This window comes from Neofelis nebulosa, chromosome 16 (genome assembly GCF_028018385.1).
Source record: "Neofelis nebulosa isolate mNeoNeb1 chromosome 16, mNeoNeb1.pri, whole genome shotgun sequence".
Classification (NCBI taxonomy): Eukaryota; Metazoa; Chordata; class Mammalia; order Carnivora; family Felidae; genus Neofelis; species Neofelis nebulosa.
Genome location: NC_080797.1, coordinates 40,565,551 through 40,586,306, shown reverse-complemented (window position 1 = coordinate 40,586,306; position 20,756 = coordinate 40,565,551). Strand labels below are relative to the sequence as shown.

The 20,756-nt window shown below is 54.6% G+C and overlaps 1 protein-coding gene and 1 long non-coding RNA gene across 3 annotated transcripts; one reads left to right on the top strand and one right to left on the bottom strand.

Annotated features, from left to right (window-relative positions):
- Positions 1-326: 326 nt before the first annotated feature.
- MYCBPAP (MYCBP associated protein) lies at positions 327-19,719 on the bottom strand. Of its 2 annotated transcripts, XM_058705128.1 has the most exons (19): positions 19,556-19,715; positions 13,673-13,800; positions 12,542-12,701; positions 12,287-12,390; positions 10,618-10,807; positions 10,251-10,366; positions 9,292-9,442; positions 8,207-8,322; positions 8,007-8,122; positions 7,440-7,551; positions 6,763-6,952; positions 6,095-6,282; positions 5,268-5,414; positions 4,516-4,926; positions 4,010-4,131; positions 3,252-3,367; positions 2,739-2,884; positions 2,389-2,559; positions 327-496 (listed from the first exon to the last, which is right to left on the bottom strand). In XM_058705128.1, the coding sequence occupies exons 1-19, from the start codon at positions 19,629-19,631 to the stop codon at positions 395-397; spliced, it is 2,862 nt and encodes a 953-aa protein (XP_058561111.1). In that variant the 5' UTR covers positions 19,632-19,715; the 3' UTR covers positions 327-394. The 2 variants fall into 2 exon arrangements, with proteins under 2 accessions (XP_058561111.1, XP_058561112.1); XM_058705129.1 differs by lacking the exons at positions 327-496; positions 2,389-2,559; positions 2,739-2,884 and having other exon boundaries at positions 3,254-3,790; positions 19,556-19,719.
- LOC131498169 (uncharacterized) lies at positions 6,860-9,820 on the top strand. Its single transcript, XR_009255317.1, has 3 exons — positions 6,860-6,966; positions 7,327-7,414; positions 9,380-9,820. It is a non-coding gene; the product is annotated as an uncharacterized LOC131498169 (long non-coding RNA).
- Positions 19,720-20,756: the final 1,037 nt, after the last annotated feature.

The following is a 20,756-nucleotide window of genomic DNA, read 5'->3' as shown; positions in this document are numbered from 1 at the left end:
AGTTCTCCTGGTCTCACATTGGTCATACTTGGTGATGACACTTGGGAAAGACCTGGCTCCCGGAAGTGTAACCCCAAAAGCCTGGGCCAAGGAAGGTCAGAGGCGGGGTTCATGACAGGTGATGCTGTCGTGTCACCGGACTCGTTCCTTGTCCTGCTACCAACCTGCTCTTCTGCTCAGCACCCCACACATCACCTTCCGGGTGTGTTTCTCCTACCTCCTGTTGGATGGCTCCAGGAACCGGGAGGAGGGGGATCTGGGGCAGGTGGGACACGGGAGACCCGGGTCATAACCTGGCTTCATCAAGATCCGACATTCAAGACACAAAGGCCTAAAAGTTCTTTATTGACTTGTTTGTTAATCAGTTTCCCAGAAGGCACCTTGCACGCGTGAGTCAGATACAAAGACGCAAAGTCTCCTCGACATTCTTTATGGGTCTGAGCTCGTCAGCCAGGACCATGAGGTCAGTCACTAGGGTGTCCAGCAGCCCGTAGACCTGGAAGAATGGGATGAAACCACAGGCCAGGGTTTGCTCTGTGGGAAGCCCCTACACAAGGGAGCACCTGGCAGGCTACAAGGGACATGTCTACACCAGGACAGAAGCGGCAGAAGGGGTAGAGACAAACTTGTGGAGCTTCTGTAGAACTGTTGTTTTTGCAGAGAGCTTTATTTTTCGGACCGGCCTGCGGAGGTCATCCTGCACTAGCCCCTTGGACATATGGGGGCCTTAGAGCCTGGGGTGGTTGAAGAGGCAATTCCAAGGAACAGTGGGGCGGTCCAGTTCCACCCTGGCCCTCGGGGGTGTAAGATCCTTCCTGTGAGATCACAGATCCACATACCGAAATGTCTCCAGGACCAAGCCCTCCCGTGGGGCCGGACCACATGAGCCTCGGCAAGCTGATTCTTTATTTCAAAGAGCCCTATGATTACTCTCTAAACCCCATCAGCCTTCGGAAATCACAGTGATGTCACCAGTAGCAAATGGAACTTCTGATCAAATGGGATCCGGAGCGTTACCACAATGTATGATGCAATCGCGGCTACCTAGCTGTCCGCACCAGAGGAAGACAAAGCACTGCCATTAGACACGGTGACAATCGAATGTGGCTTCGTGGACCTCCGCTCCGAAATAACAAAGAACAGAACACAACACCCGGGTGACTCTCTAAGGACTTACCGCTTAAGAATAGACCATTATGCTCAGGTCACGATCTCCCTGGTTCATGAGACCCAGCCCCGCGTCGGGCTGTGCGTTGACAGCGAGGAGTCTGCCTGGGATTCTCTCTCTCTCTCTCTCTCTCTCTCTCTCTCTCTCTCTCTCTCTCCCTCCACCCCCCTTTCTCTCTGCCCCTCCCCCACTCGTGCATGTGCCCTCTCTCTCAAAATAAATAAATAAACATTTAAAACCAAGAAGAATTGGGGGCGCCTGGGTGGCTCAGTCAGTTAAGCGTCTGACTTCAGCTCAGGTCATGAACTCGTGGTTCGTGAGTTCGAGCCCCACATCGGGCTCTGTGCCGACAGGTCAGAGCCCGGAGCCTGCCTCGGATTCTGTGTCTCCCTCTCTCTCTCTGCCCCTTCCCTGCTCGTGCTCTGTCTCTCTCTCGCAAGAATAAATAAAACATTTAAAAAAAATTATAAAGAAAGAAAGAAAAAGAGCGTATACCATCAGGAAGTCTCTGCAGTGCTTTACAACCCTCATACTTGCTGAAAATCCACCCTACCTAATGTTCCCCCATCTACCGTGACGCACCTAACACAGACAGGAAGTGGGGAGTTGCAGAAAAGGAGGCACTTCTGCTCTGTTCCCCTAGTCTGTTTTCCCAACCACAGCCAGGGTGATCTTCTAAAGCCTAAGTCAGACCATATCACTCCTCCGTTCAAAACCCTGGGACTTCTCATTTCACTCAGAAAAACCCCAAGGCCACACACTGACCTACGAAGCCCCACACGCCCTAAGACTTGCTCCCTCTCGGTGGCCTCTGTGGCCTCTGTCCTCCTGGCCACTCCCTCCCCTGCCTTAACTGCACCCTCTGCCTGGGGCACTCTTCCTGGATGTCCACATGGCCGCCCCTCACCTTCCTTCGGGTCTGTTCGTGTCGCAGTGAGGCTCACCTGCCCCCACCCAGGCCTTCCCCACCCCCTGGCCCTGGGTTATCTCTCTCCCACACTGCTGGTCACTGAACACACCCGGTGTGCCATTTATGCCCGAGGCCTGTCCCTCACACACCAGGATGCCCTTCACAGGGGCAGCTCTGCTTCCGTCTTCCATCACGGACACGCTAGGCGTTTCTCGCTCGTGGAATAAACCGGATGAATGAGGGAGGGGAGGATGGCACGCAGAGCAGGTGTGAGCGAGGGGAGGGCTGGGCGTGGGGCTCGGGCCCTCACCTCCGTGTGCAGCCTCTCAGTGTATTTCTTCATGACCAGGGGATCTATGGGTTCCTGGGAGGTCATAGTGCTGTCAGGGGCAGGGTCTTCCAAGGAAACCCTGTCCCGACTTGAAGATTTCAGCGGTTTCTTGTCATCCTTTGCCTTGTGCTTCTTGCTGTTTAAACGGTCCTGCGTGGAGAGACGGAGACACGCACAGCCTTCAGGAGCTCCCGGGGGAGGGCCAGGGCTTTCTCAAGAGCAGTTCACCGGGAGGCCCAGGGTCTCGCGCTGGAGTGACCGTCCACCTGCCACAGCCCCTCCGACGCCTCCCCGGCCCCATGTGAGGCCCACACTATGTCCCAGCATGCCTCTTTCCCCGGCAGCTTGGCAGGTTTTCTATCCTCTTTCTCTCTGATTCCCAGCTGCTTCTTTTCCTGGGCTGCCCCTTTCCGGTCCTCCTTCCCAAACTTCCCGGCAGTCACTTTCACTTCTGTGACAGGCGGGGACTTGCGATCTAAGGGAGGTGGATGTAAGACGGCGTGACCTGGCCTCGCTGACCCCACAGGCAGGGTCGGGAAAGCCAAGGACCCTGAGCTGTCGGTGCTCCGAGAAGGAGCAGAGCACGTGACCTTGGGCAGCAGGACTGCAGGGCAGGGGTGAGTCATTCAACCTCTCTAGGGCTCCGCCTGTCAAACCAGGGGACTGAGCGAAGGTGGTCACTCAGGTCGCTTCTGGGTCCCAAGTCCTGGCAGCAGATAGAAGGGTAGTGGGGCCCACCCCGCGGATCCACCTGACGGAGTTTCCACCAGAAGGGTGCAAATGGCTGAGGGGCCACTGCCAGCGGGGCGGAGGGGTGGGGAGGGGCATGGCTGCAGTCTGACCTTGCTCTTCTGGTAGGTCCAAATAGATGGTCTCCTTCTCAGGCAGGCCCAGCAGAGCCCTCAGCCACAGGGAATGGCCCACCAGGCCATCAATCACATCCCGCCATAGCTGCAAACTAGAGAGCAGGGATACTGGAGAGAGCCATCACCCCTCGTTTGCCCTTGAATGTGCAGAGGCGCGGGTCCTTCCCTTCCAGGACACGGGTGCCAAGGGCTACCACGGAGGGGCCATGCCCTGTCTAGCCCAGCAGCCTCACCAGTACCCGTGCAGGTGCTCAGAGGGGGATCTGGCTCCCCTCAGGCAGCCGCCGGGAAAGAGTGGCCCCGGGGCTAGGGGTAGGTCAGTCTAGGCTCCGGCTTGAGACCCTGGCTAGACTTGGGACCGGCCCTGTGGGAGCAGGGTAGCTTTTGCGAGGTTCTCTGAGGGCCCCACTGAAGGCGCTCATGCATAACCAAGCAAGTTCCAAGCAAGAAGGGAGGCTTTTCACGGATTCTGCTCTTCTCGCTGTCCTCCGGTTTCTCCTCGGCCCATTCCTCTGCTGGTTGAGAAGGAACCAGGAGAGGGGGCGGGAAAGAGAGAGCAGCTGCTTCCTCCGCTCTGGAGAGCAGCCGGTGCCCGAGAGGCTGCCGCGGCGGGTGCCAGAGTGTGGAGGGTCTCCAGCACCTTTTTTGCGACCTAGGACTGCGCGCGCCCAGAACCACAGGCCGTCAGACGCCCCATCGGGGAGCCCGGGCCAGCTCTGCCGGGGGGCACCTACCACATCTGGTGCAGCAAGTCAGATTGCAGGGGCCTTGGTTCCTGGCACAGCTCCAGGGCTGCTTTGTTGAGCCCGATGAGGGCGTCCTCCCTCTGGCTCTCCTCAGGGAGTGCCATCACTGCCTGGCAGGGTTGTAGGGAGCATGAGCAGTCATTCTGCCCGGGACACCAAGGGTCCCCGCGTCCCCTAGCGATGGGCCTCGTGCAGTGAGGACAGAGAGCCGTATGGGGGTGCGGCCCTGGAGGGTGGACCTCCCCCAGAAATATGTACCCGTGATCCCCTTCTCCAACGTGTGCCTGGGTCGGAGAGGGCACCCCTCCTATCCCGTGGTGGCCTAGGCGCCCGAGACAAAAAGAGATGACCCAAGAGATTGCTTTCTCCGGGCCTTCACGAGAGTTTGTTTCTTCGCCCAAGGGGGCAAAGGGGACAACTGGGGCCACCCCTCGGTGCGCTGGCACCTCCACCAGGGCCGCCCTCCTACCGACCCCTCAGGGTCAGGGGAGCACCTTTCCGAAATCCTCCAAACAGAGGTTCCACTCAGGTGGCGGAAGGCCATCCAGCTCCCAGGGGCTCTTGGTGCTCCCCAGGTCTGGGCTCTCCTCCACCAGGATCTCCTCCATAATGCTCTTCCGCTGAGAACTCTGAGCCCCCGCTCCAGGCTTCTGGGACCCTAAAGCGTCTCGGGAGTCCCTGAAGGCCTCACTCTCCTGCCGGGCCACTTGGGATTCCGAGACCGGGCTCTTAGAGTGTGCCGAGGGCTCCACGTTCACGGAGGCCTTCTCCAAGTAGGCAGCCCGGGCCCTGGGGCTGTGGCGGTCCTCCTCACTGGGCCTGGCCTCCTCGGCCTTGGGGGGCAGGGTGAGGTACTGGCGCCACAGGCTGTGCAGGTTTTGCACCACTTGGCGCTGGTAATGCAGCTGCAGCAAAGGCAAGGGAAGACGCGCGTTGGGGAGGCTAGGCCGTGGGGCACCCGGAGTCCCAGCTGGCCCGTTCCCTCGAGGGCACTGGTGGGGGGGCTGCAGGGAGGAAGCCAGCAGGGGCCGCGGTGGCCGGTGGCCGGAGTGGCCTCTCGCATCCCCTTCAAGCTGTTCTCGCATTCGCGATCCCAAGTTAACATCGCGTTTGAATGAAGGAGTTCGCCAAGCTCTGTTCCCGACCCAGCATCCACTTACTTGCTAAGTTACGTAACCCGCCCCGGGCCTCAGTTTCCTCACTGGAAAGCGAGGATGTAACTAGTACCCCCGTCACAGGCCTGCACCTGAGGATTTCTGTGGCGGAACAAGTCCTCCTCAGTGAGATAGGCGTCCACGGGGGACGGCACACGCTCTGGGGTCAGGATCCCACTCAGCAGCTCCTGCAGCACGCTGTCCACAATGGTGACCGCTTCGTGGGCAGCCAGCTTGTCCTGGGGAAGGGAAGGTGGCACACGATGGGGGCTCAGCCTTTCAAAACCCCCGCTGCCTCCTTGAGGGGAGCCGGAGCCCTCAGGACTTTGTGCCTTCCCAGGGGCTGAGCTCTTTCTACCGTCCATCTCTCTCACGCGTACATACACTCCCGTTTCCGGACTCAAAACCCCCTCGGTATCTCCAAACATCCATGTTCCCTACAACTGGCTGAAAGCCTGTAGGAGGGGAGCCAGTCCGAGAGAAGTTGCTCTCTCATGGGGCCAGAAGGTCACACAGTCAGCATTTCTCCCAGATTAGGAAGGAGGGCAAGGAGCGGGGGCCACATGGTTTGGGTGCACCGCGGGCGGAGCCTCAGCTAAAGTAGTTGGCTTATGTTTGGGGGCCACAGTAGGAAAAAAAAAAAAAAAAGCCCAGCTTTCTATAGAATGCCCGAAGGCATAGCACCAGGGGCCAGCTCTGGAACTGACTGGGGGCCGGGGCCGGCGGACTCCCAGTGCCCACCTCTCCCAACAAACACTCCCCAGGTCTTTGTTGGCAAAAACAGCGGCCTGTTGGTGAAAAATTCACCTCTTGGGCTGGAGGAAATAAGATCCCCGCAGGCAGTGCCAGGAAGAAAAGCAGAGGAACCTATCTGGTGTCCAGGGGGAGGTGGGGGTGGGGGGGCAAGATCCTGGGTTACCTTCAGTAACTTCCTCTCTTCCCTGAAAACATCCTGGGTCAGGGAGACTGCGTGGAGGTTGACCTGCAGGAGAGCACCTCCTAATAAGGCGGGGTGGGTTCCAAACTCCCAACATTCCCTGAAGATGCCAGCATTCAGAGACTTGAAGAAGAAGGTAAAGGTTTTCGTTTCTCCAGGCAGAATCACACCTGCGAGGGACAGAGGCGGAGGTTTTCACCACATGGGAGCTAGCTGAGCCCCAAGTCTGCACAATATTCACTGAGCCCTAAGCCCATGCATACAGTTAACTGGGCCCCTGGCCAGGGTGGTGACCAGAACCGAGGGGTTTCCTGGGAAGTGGGACTTTTGACTTCCTGCGCAAAAACTGGCAAAGTCCCAGGCAAACGGGGATGAGGCGTGTGGGGTGGGGGTTCATCCTAGCCTCAGGCCTGAGCATGTGGGTAACTGAACCCCTAGACAGCTTCTGCTCCCTGGTGAGCGAGACTCTCTGTGTTCTCGAGTTCGGCTGTTCCCCCAACAGACATGCACGGTTAGGAGAGGACACAATTCACAGAAGAAATGGACGAGAGGAGGCGGAGGAGAGGGGTTCAAAACCTGCAGGCACTTCAGCTAAACTTTGGCTCCTCGCAGACCACAGACAGGAGCCCGGGAGTAGGGCAGCTGGGTACCTTCTCGATTGTTAAAGTAAAACCGCTCCATCCTGTTTCTCTTCAGGTCTTGGAAAGAGTCCAGCTGAGACCGCCTCCGCCAGTTGTACCAAATGGCCACGGTGCCATTATTGACCACGGTCAGTTCCGAAGAGGTCTTCTCCCTTTCTAGGGTTTCGAAGGTCAAGCGAACAGCGATTCCAACACGCTTCTGGGGAAGGAGAGGTACGAGAAAGGTCTTTGAGGGAGGTTCTGGGCCAGGGTGACCGATTCATCCTTGATTGCCAGGGGCTTTTTTGGGTTTGGCCCTCTGGGGCCTGGCTGCTCTCAGGATGCCATCACTGTACCCCAACAACGGCTGTCTCTGAGGCTGCCGTCCACGGCAAGAAGGGAAGATAAAACAGATTTTGTATCTGATGGACAATTCTCCTCCTTTAGAACCTTCTTGAAGCCACACCTGTTCGAGAAGTTTCACTTATTTACATGCTTGGGGGGCTAGGTACGAGCTGGGTGGCTTGTGACAGTCTCTTTTCAGTCTTGTGATTTCCTTCTAGCTTAAGTTAGCCTTGCTGTTACCATTTTCAGACCCGCTGAATGCCTGACTAGATAAAAATGCAAATAGGTGACTATCCAGGCTCCTTGTGACTGCGCCTGAGGGAGGCCCTTCCCGCAGGTAGGTGAGGTGAAGGCAGTTTTACCGTGTCTTCTGGGTTACGGCCTCTGACCCAGCAGGCTGGCTTCCCACAGAACAGCAGAGAAGGGCCAAGAACAGGCATGGGGACATCGTCAGGGTAACTGGCCAATGAGTCTCTGGAAGAAAACCCGAGGACTTCCTTTCCCTGAGGCTACCACGGTCTTGCCACGTGCAGCCCACGGAAATGGCTGCCAGGCCTAAAGAGGGGCCCGGCTCTACCCTCCGGTGGAGGGCTCCGCTCGGGCTCAGCTCTGTCCTGCTCTGTTCCTGCAGGTGGGCGCTTCTGGGACACAGAGACTCTTCCCGCACAGCCATTTGGCGTGCATGGCATTTTGCAGCATTTCCATGGCTGGAAAATCCCCATTAGGGGCTGGTTGCTGGAAGGGGGTAGACGGTCACAGAAAAGCTGGTGCAGGTGTTGGAAGGGGCCCATTGAGAGGCCGGGACAGAGGCCGCCGGATTTCAGAGCGGGGAGTCCTCCCTTTACACTGTGGGTGCAGGGTGGGGGTGGGGGAGGGGGGAGGGAGGCCGCTCTTTCCAACCTCTCTGCCTAGGGCCCAGCCCGACTCACGAGGGCCCTGTGTCTTCGGGGGAACTTTCCTGGCTCCTATCGAATACTGGATAGTCTTCCACGGTAACGGTCGAGAAAGGCTGCCCTCTGCCCACCACCTCCAGGCCATCGATATCCTCAGGGAGACCAAGAAAGAGAAGATTAGCCGACTGAAGACGGGCCCAACGTTAAGGGGTTTCCCGGCACAGAGGGGCACTGACCTGCTGGCTGAAGCCCAGCTCTGCCATGACGCTCTGCAGCTCCTTGCGTCGGCAGATCAGGAACAGACTCCGATCCCAGGTGTAACGGTACCAAGCATCCCTCTGGGCCGGCAGTCCTAGAGCAGCAGGGTCCAGGGACCCTCAGCACGGTCTGCTGTGGGGGCCTCTTCTCCACCCGCCGTCAGGGCTCTGAGAGCACCCAGCCCGGCACCACTTCCGGGAAAGGGGAAAATACACCTTCCCCGTGCAGCTGGACTCTGGTCCGCCTGCCCCACACCTACCGCGTCCGCAACGCTGCTCAGGGCTCCCACAAAATCAGCTTTTGCGAAGCTGCAAACCTTTGGGTTATAACAGCAACAGCAGCTCCATTTGACCGTGTTAACAACCCGCCAAAGCCTCTCGCATACGCGCCCTGTCTCATTTAACACTCTCTTGTCCCACGGTACTTTACAGATGGGGAAACGGAGGACCAGGGAGGTTAAGTAACTCACTGGAGCTCACAAACCCAACACAGCTGGGGTCTGAACCCAGGCCGCCCAGCAGCCTTTAAAGCAGTGCAGCCGCACAGAAATACCACGCAAACCGCACATGCAAGCCACCAATGTAATTTCAAAGTTCCTAGATGCCATGCTGAAAAAGGCAAAAACAGGTGAAATTAGCCTTAGTAACCTAGTTTAACCCAACAGATCAAAGATAGTATCAGTTCAGTAAGTAATCGATATAAACATGATTCGTAAAAATATATTTAATGGCTTGTATTTTATACGAGTAGGAATCTTCGAAACCCAGCGTGTAGTTGAGACTTACAGCACTTGCCACTGTCAGCTCAGTGGCAGCACTGAGTGACAGCACTTCACACTTCACACGTCCCAGGTGCTCGATGACCCCGGTGGCCACGGTGGCCGCACAGACAGAGCAGCCCCACAGCTCACGCTCCAGCTCGCCTCCCCATCGCTGTCTTACTGCCGGGGGGACTGGACCTCCAAGGGTTATGGACCCCCATCCCAGGCCGTTCTCACTCCACAGCCATGCTGTCCCCCGTCCCAGGCCCATCCCAAGCTGCTGGTTTCCTGCCCACCCCTCACCTGTCTCCGCCTGGATGCAGTGGGGCTTCCTGACGTGAGTGATCGGTTCCAGGAGGCCACGCTGAGCTTTGGTCTTTGTCATTACCAGACCCGTCATTTCATCTCCCAAGTATTCCAGTCGACTCCAGAACCCACTGGTCTCCTCACAGCTCTGGCAAGGAAGGATACATGGGTCAGATCACCTGGACACTTTGGAGAGAGGCTGGCGGAGGTGGGGGGTCCGGGCGGACAAGACTGCCCCACAGACTTCAGATGCTCCCTCTGGGGGATCCGCTGCTGCCCTGGGAGCAGGAAAGAAGCACCCGTTTTGAGGGGCGCCTGGGTGGCTCAGTCGGTTAAGCGGCCGACTTCGGCTCAGGTCGCGATCTCGCGGTCCGTGAGTTCGAGCCCGCGTCGGGCTCTGTGCTGACAGCTCAGAGCCTGGAGCCTGTTTCCGATTCTGTGTCTCCCTCTCTCTCTGCCCCTCCCCCGTTCATGCTCTGTCTCTCTCTGTCTCAAAAATAAACGTTAAAAAAAAAAAATTAAAAAAAAAAAAAAAGAAGCACCCGTTTTGTTCTTAGGATGCCCTGCTTCAGCCCCACACGGATAGTGTGGGCCCAGACCGGCCACCGCACTGACAAACCAGAACATAGTGTGGTGCCCTGGGTCATCTGAAAGCCGCAGCCTCAGCTTTTAGGAGACAACACTGAGACTGTTCTAGTAACTCAGTACCTGTGATATCTTTCTCCTCAAGCTGACTACCGCTGAGCACCACAGGCTGAGTAACTTAGCTCGCCAGGCCCCCAGTGCCCGATAACAGGACCCATAATAGGATTTAGCAAAGGCCTGGAGGGCTTAACAATGCCTTTCGAAGGAGCAGCAGATTTTTTTTTTTTTTTTTTTTTTGCCCCCAACTGTGCAACCTGAGGCAGCCATCCCCGGGTCCGGGCCCCCTCCTCCCAGAGCACTGGGCGACTCACCTTCCCATCATGCTGTGTCGGAAGCGTTCGGTCAATGAGCTCCCGCTCCTCCTGGATCTGCCTGTAGGTCTCCCCAGTGTGCATAAGCAGCTCGCCCACCGGCTTCCTGAGGCGTTCTAGAGGGAGCGAACCAAGAATGCAGCCTGCCATCGAGTTAGGACGAACAGGGGCCCTAGCACTGCTCACGGGTCAGTCCCATCGCCGGGCTGATCTCAGGACCCGCTAACAGCGATAAACACTGGGGGGTGGATGGCACAAGTGCGACCAGCCTGAACCCAGGCTCCGGCAGGTGGAGCGACAGAAAAACCCAGCACTGGAGCCTCGGTGGTTGATGAGGCCCGGCGGGAGCCCTGTCCGCTTTGCTCACCACTCAGGGCTTCCTGCTGCTGCTTCCGCAAGGCTAGGTTGCGCCGCCAATTTCTGAGAAAGTTGTGCTGAGGAGGCGGGGCCCAGGGATGCGCCTTCTCCTTCTCTTCTTTTGGGGCTTTCTGCTTTGGCTCCTCTTTAGCTGAGATGAGGGTCACCAGACAGGGCGGGGTGTGTATGAGCTCAGCCAGCTAAAAAGTACACCGAGAGGGGCACTTGGGTGGCTCGGTCGGTCAGGCGTCCAACTCTTTGGTTTCAGCTCAGGACGTAATCTCACGGTTGTGAGATCGAGCCCCGAGTCGGGCTCGCACTGGGTGTGGAGCCTGCTTAAAACTCTCTCTCTCTCTCTCTCTCTCTCTCTGTCTTGCCATTTGCAGTGACGTGGATGGAGCTAGAGTGTGTTATGCTGGGAGAAATGGGTCAGTCGGAGAAAGACAAATACCACGGGATTTCACTCATATGTGCAGCTCGGGAAGCAGAACAGATGAACATATAGGAGGGGGGAGAAAAAAAAAAAAAAGAGAGGGAAACAAACCGTGAGAGATTCTTCCAGACAGAGAACAAACTGAGGGTCGATGGAGGGAGGTGGGTGGGGGATGGGCTAGATGGGGGACGGGTACGAAGGAGGGCCCCTGTTGTGATGATAATTGGGTGTTGCGTGTAAGTGATGAACCACTGAATTCTACTCCTGAAGCCAGTATTGTACTGTATGTTAACTAACTAGAATTTCAATAAAATTTTGGAGAAAAAAAAAAAAAGATTCTCCCTCTCCCTCTGCCCTTTCGCCCTCCTCCTCTAAACAAACCAACGAACAAACAAGTCAATAAAAAGTACACGGTGAGCATGTGGATCCTGGCGAGGAGGAGCTGAGCCGGGGCTGAGCAGAGACTTCTTTAGGCCTAACCCCCTGCAGTCCCCCCACGCTGCTCAGAGTCCCTCCTCTCCTGGACCCCAAGGTAGTGAGTGACAGAACCAGGGGGCCTTGGAAGCCCGCGTCAGTTCCCTCTCTTCCAGAGGGGAACCTTTGCTCTAAGCCTGTGGCCGACAACTCTCAGCGTATCTGTCCTCACAACTGATGCTGTTTGACACCAGCACCTGCAGGGTGACAAGAGACATTTTGATATGACCCCAGGCCCCTTAGCACCAGACCAATCGGAGATGTTTTGCCTGGAACCGGGGAAGCAAAGCAACTGAGAGAGAGTGAAGCACCTCACGACGGGAAAGTCAGACAGACGTGTGGCCCTCTTCATGTGGCCCTGGGAGCTGCGGGAAGCCACCTTCCTCCACCCTGTGGTCCGGAGAGGAGAGCAGGCCAGACCTTGGGGAAGGGAAAACGAAGCCGGCGCACAGAGGAGTGGAGGGCAGCGAAGGAGTGTGAGCCCTGAGCCCGGATGCCTCTCGGGGTTCAGGCTAACTGCGGCTGGACACACTGGCTTTGGGGTTCCTGGAGGCACCTCTGTATCCTGATAGTGAATTCCTGACTTCAGCTGAACTAGCTTCAGGTGGCTTCACGGTTTCCAGGGGGAGGGTCACTATCACTTCAGATTCCCCGGGGCCCCGAGACTGAACCGCCTCTCTGGGACCCCAGTCCTGCTTGACTGTGCCAGGTGGTTAAGAACCGAGATGACTTCAGCGACTTCTCTCATCCCAGCGGCTCTGTACAAACAAACCTGGATGTTTCCTCGAGCAACTGCAATTCTCTTAAAGTCCTGGAGACTCCCCAAGATGTGGTGAGGCAGAATCTGGTCACAGCCATGGAAGCTGTCACCCGGACCTGGGGGGGAAAGGGGAGGGGACAGAGTAGCTCCTGTAAACGATTCCAGATTCGAGGGGTTACTTTCTGATGGCGACTCGGCTTTCTCTCAAGGCTGCTCCACGAGTTCAGAGACCAGTGAGGCCAAGGCCAAGGCCAAGGCTGGGCATACCAGAGTAGTCCAGGGGCTTCGTGGCTGCATCTGGAGAAGCAGGATATGCTACTAAGTGGCACACCTTCCTCTTATGATCCTTGGGTTTGAGTTTACGGATGATAAATTTCTGGGTGACGACAGGTCTATCTTGTGTCTCAATAAAGCGAGGAATGTGTTGCTAAAAAAAAACCAAAAAACAAAAGAGGAGAATCCCACTTGAGATCAGGAGGAGGAAATAACACCACCCATCTCCTCTGTCCTAATTCTTGGTGGGGTTCCTGAAGCTGACAAATCTGTTTCTCCAGTTCTGTCCATATGTTCTGTCGAGGAAATGCCAATGCAACAGACTTACGACTTAGCAATGTCCTGGAGGGGGAAAAAAAAATAACATCTAATGCCTCCAGACAGTTCAGGTGAGAGGTGGTTGACTCTTCCAGGTAAAGCGTGGGGTTAGGGTTTAGCAGCTTGTCCGCCTCTGTAACATGCTTCTCAAACTCACTTTTCCCTCCTGTGAAGTGGGGATTATAGACACTTGCCTCCATGGGAAGCAAGACACCTCAACATCTCATTTCCCGGGGGTTCTATGTAAATCTCAGAAACGTTAAAACAAACAACATAGTAAATTCCTTTAGATGCAAAGGTGAGGGCACCCGGGTGGCTGAGTTGGTTAAGTGTCCGACTCTGGATTTCGGCTCAGGTCGTGATCTCATGGTTCGTGAGTTCGAGCCCCAAGTTGGGTTCCACACTGACAGTGTGGAGTCTGCTTGGGATACTCTCTCTCTCTGTTCCTCCCCTGCTTGTGTGCGTGCACTCTCTCCCAAAATAAATAAATAAATAAACTTAAAAAAAATTTAGAGGGGTGCCTGGATGGCTCAGTTGGTTAACCGTCTGACTCGTCTCAGGTCACGACCTCACAGTTCGTGGGTTCGAGCCCCGCTTCGGGCTCTGTGCTGACAGCTCAGAGCCTGGAGCCTGCTTCGGATTCTGTGTCTCCCTCTCTCTCTGCCCGTCCCCTGCTTGTGCTCTTTCTCTCTCGAAAATAAATATTGAAAAAAATTAGATGCAAAAGTGAAAAGAATTTGTGCTCAATTCCTCCATGGAATTAGACGCTCCCCCTGCAGTGAGGGGATCCCTGGATTTTATCCTTACCTTCTTCAAGTCTTCCTTTTTAATGGCTAAGGCCAGGATGTCACCCCCTTGTAGGACACTGCTAACAGGCTCAGGTTCTTCCTGAACGGGGGGTGTGAGCTGCTCAGGTACCTTTGCTCGCTTCCTTTCTGAAGAGAAGCAGAAAAGTACAAGTGCTGAAATAGACATATATTTCTAATATATAATATATAATATATATTATAATATAGCTATGTAACATATTCTAATATATAGTATCTCTCTACATATATCAGATTTCATGGCGAGAGGCAAAGCTCAACACCTGTACAGACAGCAGAGGCTGCCAAGGTGGCTCGAGTTCTCTCCTGAAGGTCCCCCTACCCGTTCCCCCTGGTCTGTTACAGTGAGACTGAGACTTCTGAAGTTGAGACCAGAAGATATCCCATTCCGGGCTGTGCTACTTATAAGCTATAAAACCTTGGGTACATACATCGCTTGCCCTCTCCTGGTCTCCTTCCTTTTTGTAAAAAGAGAAAGCTGGACTAAATCAGTGGTTCCTGAACATTAGTCAGATGCTTGCCCGAGGATCTTCTGGAGAGATTTACAAACACAGCTTCCTGGCTACTGCATGGAGCCGGCGCTAAGGGAAACCGTATTTTTTTAAAAACTCCCTAGGTGGTTCTGATGCACGGAAGTTTGGTACAAGTGGACTAGATGCTTTCTCAGCCTCCCCCCATTGCTGGCATTGATGCATTATTCTAGGGGAAGGCGTCAGGTTTCCTTCTCTTTTTTTTTTTTAACGTTATTTATTTTATATTTAGAGAGAGAGAAACAGTGCTCGTGTGCGAGCGGGGTAGGGGCAGAGAGACAGGGAGAGAATCCCAAGCAGGCTCTACACTGTCAGTGCAGAGCCTGATGTGGGGCTTGATCCCATGAACTGTGAGATCATGACCTGAGCTGAACGCTTAACTGACTAAGCCACCCAGGTACCCCAGCATCAGGTTTCTTAGGACACTGTCTAAAATGCAGATGCTCTGGGGGAAACAGAACATTCCCCTCTGAGCGTATATTTCATATTCTTTCATTTAATAAATACTTTTAGCCAGGCATCTTCTAGCTAGGCACTGTGCTAGGCTCTGGGGATATAAGGCAGAGTCCTGGGCCTCAAAGAGCACAAGCCCATGGGAGACAAGGCTGTCAAACAGGGTCATTGAACTGGGGTTACTATGGAAGCATCCAGGGGGACCCCAGCCCAGTGTGCAGGGAGGCCAGGGAGGGCTTCGGGGGGAAGTGCTATTTAAACTGAGAGCTAAAGATGACAGAAGTTAGACATGGGAAAGGCACTGGGGAACAGGCATCGCAAAGGGAAGAGGCCTAGAGGCAACAGAACAGTGTGTGCATGGGGAACTCAGAGCACATTTTTTAAATAGCTGGAGTTCATCAGGGCGGGGTGGGGGTGGCTGGTAAGAAGAGCTTAGTGAGCTGTGGAAAGGACTTCGCTCTTTACCCCATGGGCCACAACATAGCAAGGGAGGGCTTAGGGGGTGTAAGGGTGAGGACAGGACTAGTTAGGAGTCTACTGCAGGAATGAAGGGAAAAGTGGCTCGTGGGACTGGGGAAAGTGGAGAAATCTGAGCCGATTTCCCTCAGGCGCCAGACCCTGAGATCTCACGGGACAGAATGAATCCTTTTCCAGTGAGGACGCACTCCCTGCCTTCCTCCCACAGAGGTGTTAACGGGTTTCAAATGCATTTTGCTTCTCTAGCTTGGGTCCTCCTGTCTGCTGCCCCCTGGTTTAGAAAGGTTCAACCCAGAGCCCGAGGCTGACACGCGAAATACCATAAGAAAGCCTAAGTCCTGTCTTTAAGGACTTTAAAAACAAACCTGGATTTGTCTGCTGCTATGCAGAGTAATTTTCGAGGGGCAATGTCACTAAAACATCAAGGCAGGTATTCGGATTATCAAAATCAAGTGTTTTTAGGAAATGCCCACATAGTGGCCAAAAATCCCAAATCGGAATCATTCCAATAGAACTCTAGATCCAGCCTATCGCCGAGTCTGTCTCCTCAGCAACCGGTTCAGCAGAAACCCAGGTGTATCTGTCAGTTAAACCACATGGCGCTGTGTGCACACATGTGTGCGTGCGCGCGTGCGCACACACACACACACACACACACACACACACACAGGGCTGAACAGCTCCACCCTGAGTTCTGGTCCCCTCCACCATCACGTATGAAAATGCAGCCTTCGGTTTTGATTTCCACTTCCTCTCTCCCTTCTTTACAAAGGCACCAAAGGTGATGGTAGACCAAGAGAGAACTGGTAACAGCTGAAGGTCTGCCTTCACAAACATTTTGGAATTTGGGGTGTCTGGCTGGCTCAGTCGGAGGAACATGTGACTCTTGATCTCGGGGCCATGAGTTTGAGCCCCACATTGGGTGTAGAGGTTACTTAAACAAACAAACAAAGACTTTAAATAAATATTTTGGAATTATTTCTATTTTCCAGGACATTTGCTTCCTCTGTCTGTCACCTTGGCTGACTCTAACACCTTCCCAAAGGATTAAACATCTCCTGATGTGTGCTTTTTACTGGGGCGTGTATAATTACTATGTGTAAATTTATTTTAATTTTTAAAAAAAATTTTTAATGTTTATTTATTTTTGAGAGAAAGACAAAGCATGAGTGGGGGAGGAACACAGAGAGAGAGAGAGGGAGACATCCTCTCCTAAGCAGGAGAATCTTAAGCAGGCTCCAGGCTCCCAGCACAGAGCCAGACGCGGGGCTCGAACTCATGAACCGTGAGATCATGACCTGAGCCGAAGTCGGACGCTTAACCAAATGAGCCACCCAGGCACCCCTGACTATGTGTGAATTTACAAACCTTCAACGTTGCTGAAGACTTCTGAAATACTGAAACTCTGGTCTGAGGTCTTTCTGAGGTTATCTTGGGTACAGTTCAATACAAGCCCTGTTACTGCATACAGTCAGTGAGTAGCGTGTTCTAGTTAATAAAGTATTTATCAAAATGACATATACACAGAGGATATTGACCAAGCAACTTCTTTGCGCTATAAACTACAGAGAAGATGGTATAAAAGGTTAAGATACGGCTCCTCTTGAGAAACCGAAGACTAGAGCTGACACACACACCAGCATAACATAAGGGCCTAAGTTAGTGGCACAGACGATGCGTTTGGTTACTTGTCCAAGAAGGAACGGATGGATGTGGCTCATACAGTTTAGTAAAGAAAGGTTCGGAAGAGAAGCTGCGGGGGTCATAGGCGGCTCTCCAGGCTAAGTCAGGCCTTGAAGGAGAGGAAGCCTTTGCCCAGAAAGAGCAGCAAACAGAGCTGTTCCCGGTCAAGTCACAGAACGAAGATGGAACGTGGCTTCCGCGAGGCGTGGCGACACAGAATGCGTGTTGGGGAGGTGGGGGTGATGTTGGAGATGAGAGAAAAACCAGGGCATGACAGCTTTGCAAAGGAAGGCGGAAGCATTGGTCTTCCTGCTGGAAGGAAGCAGGTTTGGTCCAGGAGGGTGAGTTGGTGAAAGCCGAGTTTCAAAGTGATACATCCAGTGCGGGTAAGTCAGGTGGCTGGGGCGGAGAGCAGGGGTGGGTGTGTATCTCAAAACCCACGCTGAATGCGGCTTCTGGTGAGCCCCACAACCAGCATTTTCCCTCGATCTTGGCAGCTGCGAGGGGGTCAAAGACCAGCCTGGGGCAGTAAAGTGACACATCTCTTCAGGAGCCAGGCTGGGCAGCTGGAAGCAAGGTGCTCAGGTCAGGTGGGAGTGGGGGAAAGGGGGAAGCCATGGAGGGGGAAGAAACCCGGCCTCGATGTTTTGGTTTCTTGTTTTATCTAAATATTACTCTTTTTCAGTGTTGATTAAGGCCCTTGGGAAATTCTGACTTTGGGGTTGCTCTGGAGGAACCAAGGGAGAGGCTGTCCCTACCAGGCCTGAGCTTTAATTGATCAGGGAGGGGCATCTGGTACTGATGGGAGTGCTCCTGGTTTCTTAACAAGAGCAGGGAGAAACTTGGGAGTCCAAAAGGACTCACATCTCTTAACAGGTTTCGTCACAATATTTGCTTGCCTTTTTCCTTATAATTCAGAGACCTTAGAAAAACACAGCATGAGATTATGTGTGTTGATTAGCTATATTGTTCTGAAAGGGGGGGGGGGGACAAAAGTATTGTCCTACTCCGCTGACGTCCCCTGAGATACTTAGAGGGGAAAAAGGAATATTGCATGCTAAACTAAACACTCCGCTTTTTTTCCTCCTCGCCCTGGTGCATGTTCTCAACTCGAGGGCTATTTAACAAACTAAATTTCCCCTTCTTAAAAATAAATACACAGTGATAAATCTTTCCTTGATTTGTTTACAGCAGAAAGTTCAAATCTGATAAGATGCAGAAAGTAGGAGGCAGTAGCTAGGAAAGCCCTTGACTGCCCTTGGGAAAGGGGCCAGCTGTTTTGCTCTCTTCTCTCTCCATCGTTAAGAACTATATCATGAAACAACATCTCAATCCTGCCTACATCTGACATTTATACCATGAAGAGGGATTAAAGCCAGCCATACTTAGTTAGCAGGCCTCCCGGGGGCCCTTGCTGACCTGCAGACCTGCCCTTCCTCTCACACGGTCACTACTACCTGAGGCTGGCTCTGGGTCTCCCCAAGGCCTGCAAGAGCATGCCCAGACTTTCTGACCTAGCAAGGTGTGGCCCCTGCCTCCCTGTGCAGCCCTCTCTGGCTCTTTTCCCATTCCTCCACACTCACCACCTCTGCCCTGGCCACCAATGTCATCTACATTCTCAGTTCCATGCTTCAGCGGATGCTGTTCCTTGCTCCCTAGACCTGGAGAAGCAAACTGCCTTTTGGGGGGCTGTGAAGTGTCAGCCACAGATGTCACCTGCTTCAGAAAACCTTCCCCCCAAATTCTAGCATCTAAGACCTAGGTCAGGGGCTCTGAGCCCCCTTAACTGCTAGGGATCCCTATATCACAGCATTGATATTTATCTATTTCCTCCTCTGGCAGTTCACTAGATTCTGAGTTTCTTGTGGGCTGGGATCACACAGTTAATAATGACACCATTGTTGTCCAGCACGGTGCCCACACACAGCAGGCCCCCAGTAAATGGAAACAGCAAAAAATGATGGAAGAGGGGGTGGGTTGCAAATGGGAACACATCCAGGGGGTCAGTCTGCTGTCACACACCCTGGGACTCTCTCACCTGCAACCAGAGGGTAGCTGAGGAGGCCAGGAAGCAGTCATGTCTGTGACTGTCTCCAGGTTACACAAATGGGACACATGTCATCCAGCCAGAAAGGGTATATATGTGGTGGAAAGACACGGGAGGCAGAATCGGCCAGGTAAAGCATTTCTCCTGTGTTTTTCCAGCAGGCCTCTTAGGTGAACACCCTCCAAAGAACCCCCCAAATTGTTGGTTTCACGGCCCCATCATGTTTCTTGCATTCTTTCCTGAATTTCTTTTCCCAAGGACTCCTGTTCCCCGCCTTTCTGAAACTCTTTCCTGACTCTTCTGCACCTCATCCAGTGGAGGGCTCCTGCCTTCAGAGTCCCACCCTAAGATTTGGCTAGAGGTAGAAGTCTCCTATGCCTTCCTGCCCAATGCCATCTCCCCAACAACTGATCCCTGGGGCCTCTGGCAGTCCCCTACTTCCTAATCCCCATCCCCAAGACCCTGTGCACTGGGCCTCCTCCCTTTCGGGGGTCGCTGCCTTGTACATCATCCCTGAGGTATGGGGTACGCCTTGTTCCGTACCCCATTCCCTCATGATCTTTACCTCCATCCTGGTGTCACCCCCGTCCTCCAGGCCCCGTGTCGTGAATCCCATCCAAGAACCCCAGCCCCTGTCGGGTTCTCCTGAGCTCCCAAGGTAGCCAGCGCCAACCTTTAATGAGTTCTGCGGCCTCCAAGAATCTGCTTGCGGGTATTCTCAAGCGGGACTCCTTCTTTACAGACTTCATGGTGTGGCCCGGGCTGTGAGCGTGGCCCTGCGCCACGGGGACCTGGGATAACGAGGCTATGCGGCACCCCCCCCCCGCCCCCCCGCGACCCCGCGCGCGAGCGCGCCGCCTGCCAGCGGCCGCCAACGCGTCCATAGCAACCAGCGCCCCGCGCGGGGGCGCGCACCCACCGATCAACTTGGGCGGAGACTGCTTGGCAGCCACTTTTTTCATCTGGCCACGCCTACGCGCCCGCCGCGGGCCGCTCCTCCCGCGCGCGGACCCGAGAACTGCGCCGGCCGGGGGGTGTGACGTCACAGGGGCGCCGGCGAGCGCCGTGACGTTAGCGGCCAGCGGGGGGGGGGGGGGTGCTGGAGGGGCAGGTGACAGGGAGGGATGCGCCCCGCCTGCGGCTGCCGCGGCTCCAAGGCCTTCCTTCGGTGCCTCCAGATGGCTATTTTCACGCCCTGCCGAAGCCCCCCTGCGTGGCTTCCCGTGGGTTTCAGGGACCTGGTGGCCCCTGCCTGCCCCCTACGCGCGCGCCTGTGACCTCCCCCACCCGCGCTTGCGACAGGCCCTCCATCGCTTCCCAAACAATCCAGGCTTTTCCCCCTGACTTGGGCCCTTCTCGTACCGCTGGTTTCAGTCCTTGGAGATGCTGCCCTTAACCGCCCAATCTAAAGCCGGAATGCATTTGCAAATTATTCTGTTTGTTTAGGGGGTTGCCTGTTGGGAAGTTCGCTGTGAGAATGTAAATTCCGTAGGAGCATGGAAGTCCTGTCACTGGTCCCTACCCCAGCCCAGGTTTACTGTGTGTGGAAGAATGAAAGGGCTTTAAAGCCAGACCACCGGCTTGCTAGCTTTGTGTTCTTGGACCCGTGCCTTGCCGTCTCTGGCCACAATTTTCTCCCTTATAAGGTGGAGGTCATATTGCCTCCCACACAGGGCAACTTGAAGGATTAGCCGAGAGTATGCACTTAAACTACCCACCACAGTGTCCTCCATAAGCTGTAGAACCTTCTCAGTCAGTTCTCAAAATCCTGCTGGGGTTGGACGGGGGAGATACACTCTATACCCATTTTACAGATGAAAAACCTGAGGTCTATAGAAGAGAAGAATGTAAAGTCACCTGACTAGCAAGAAGCA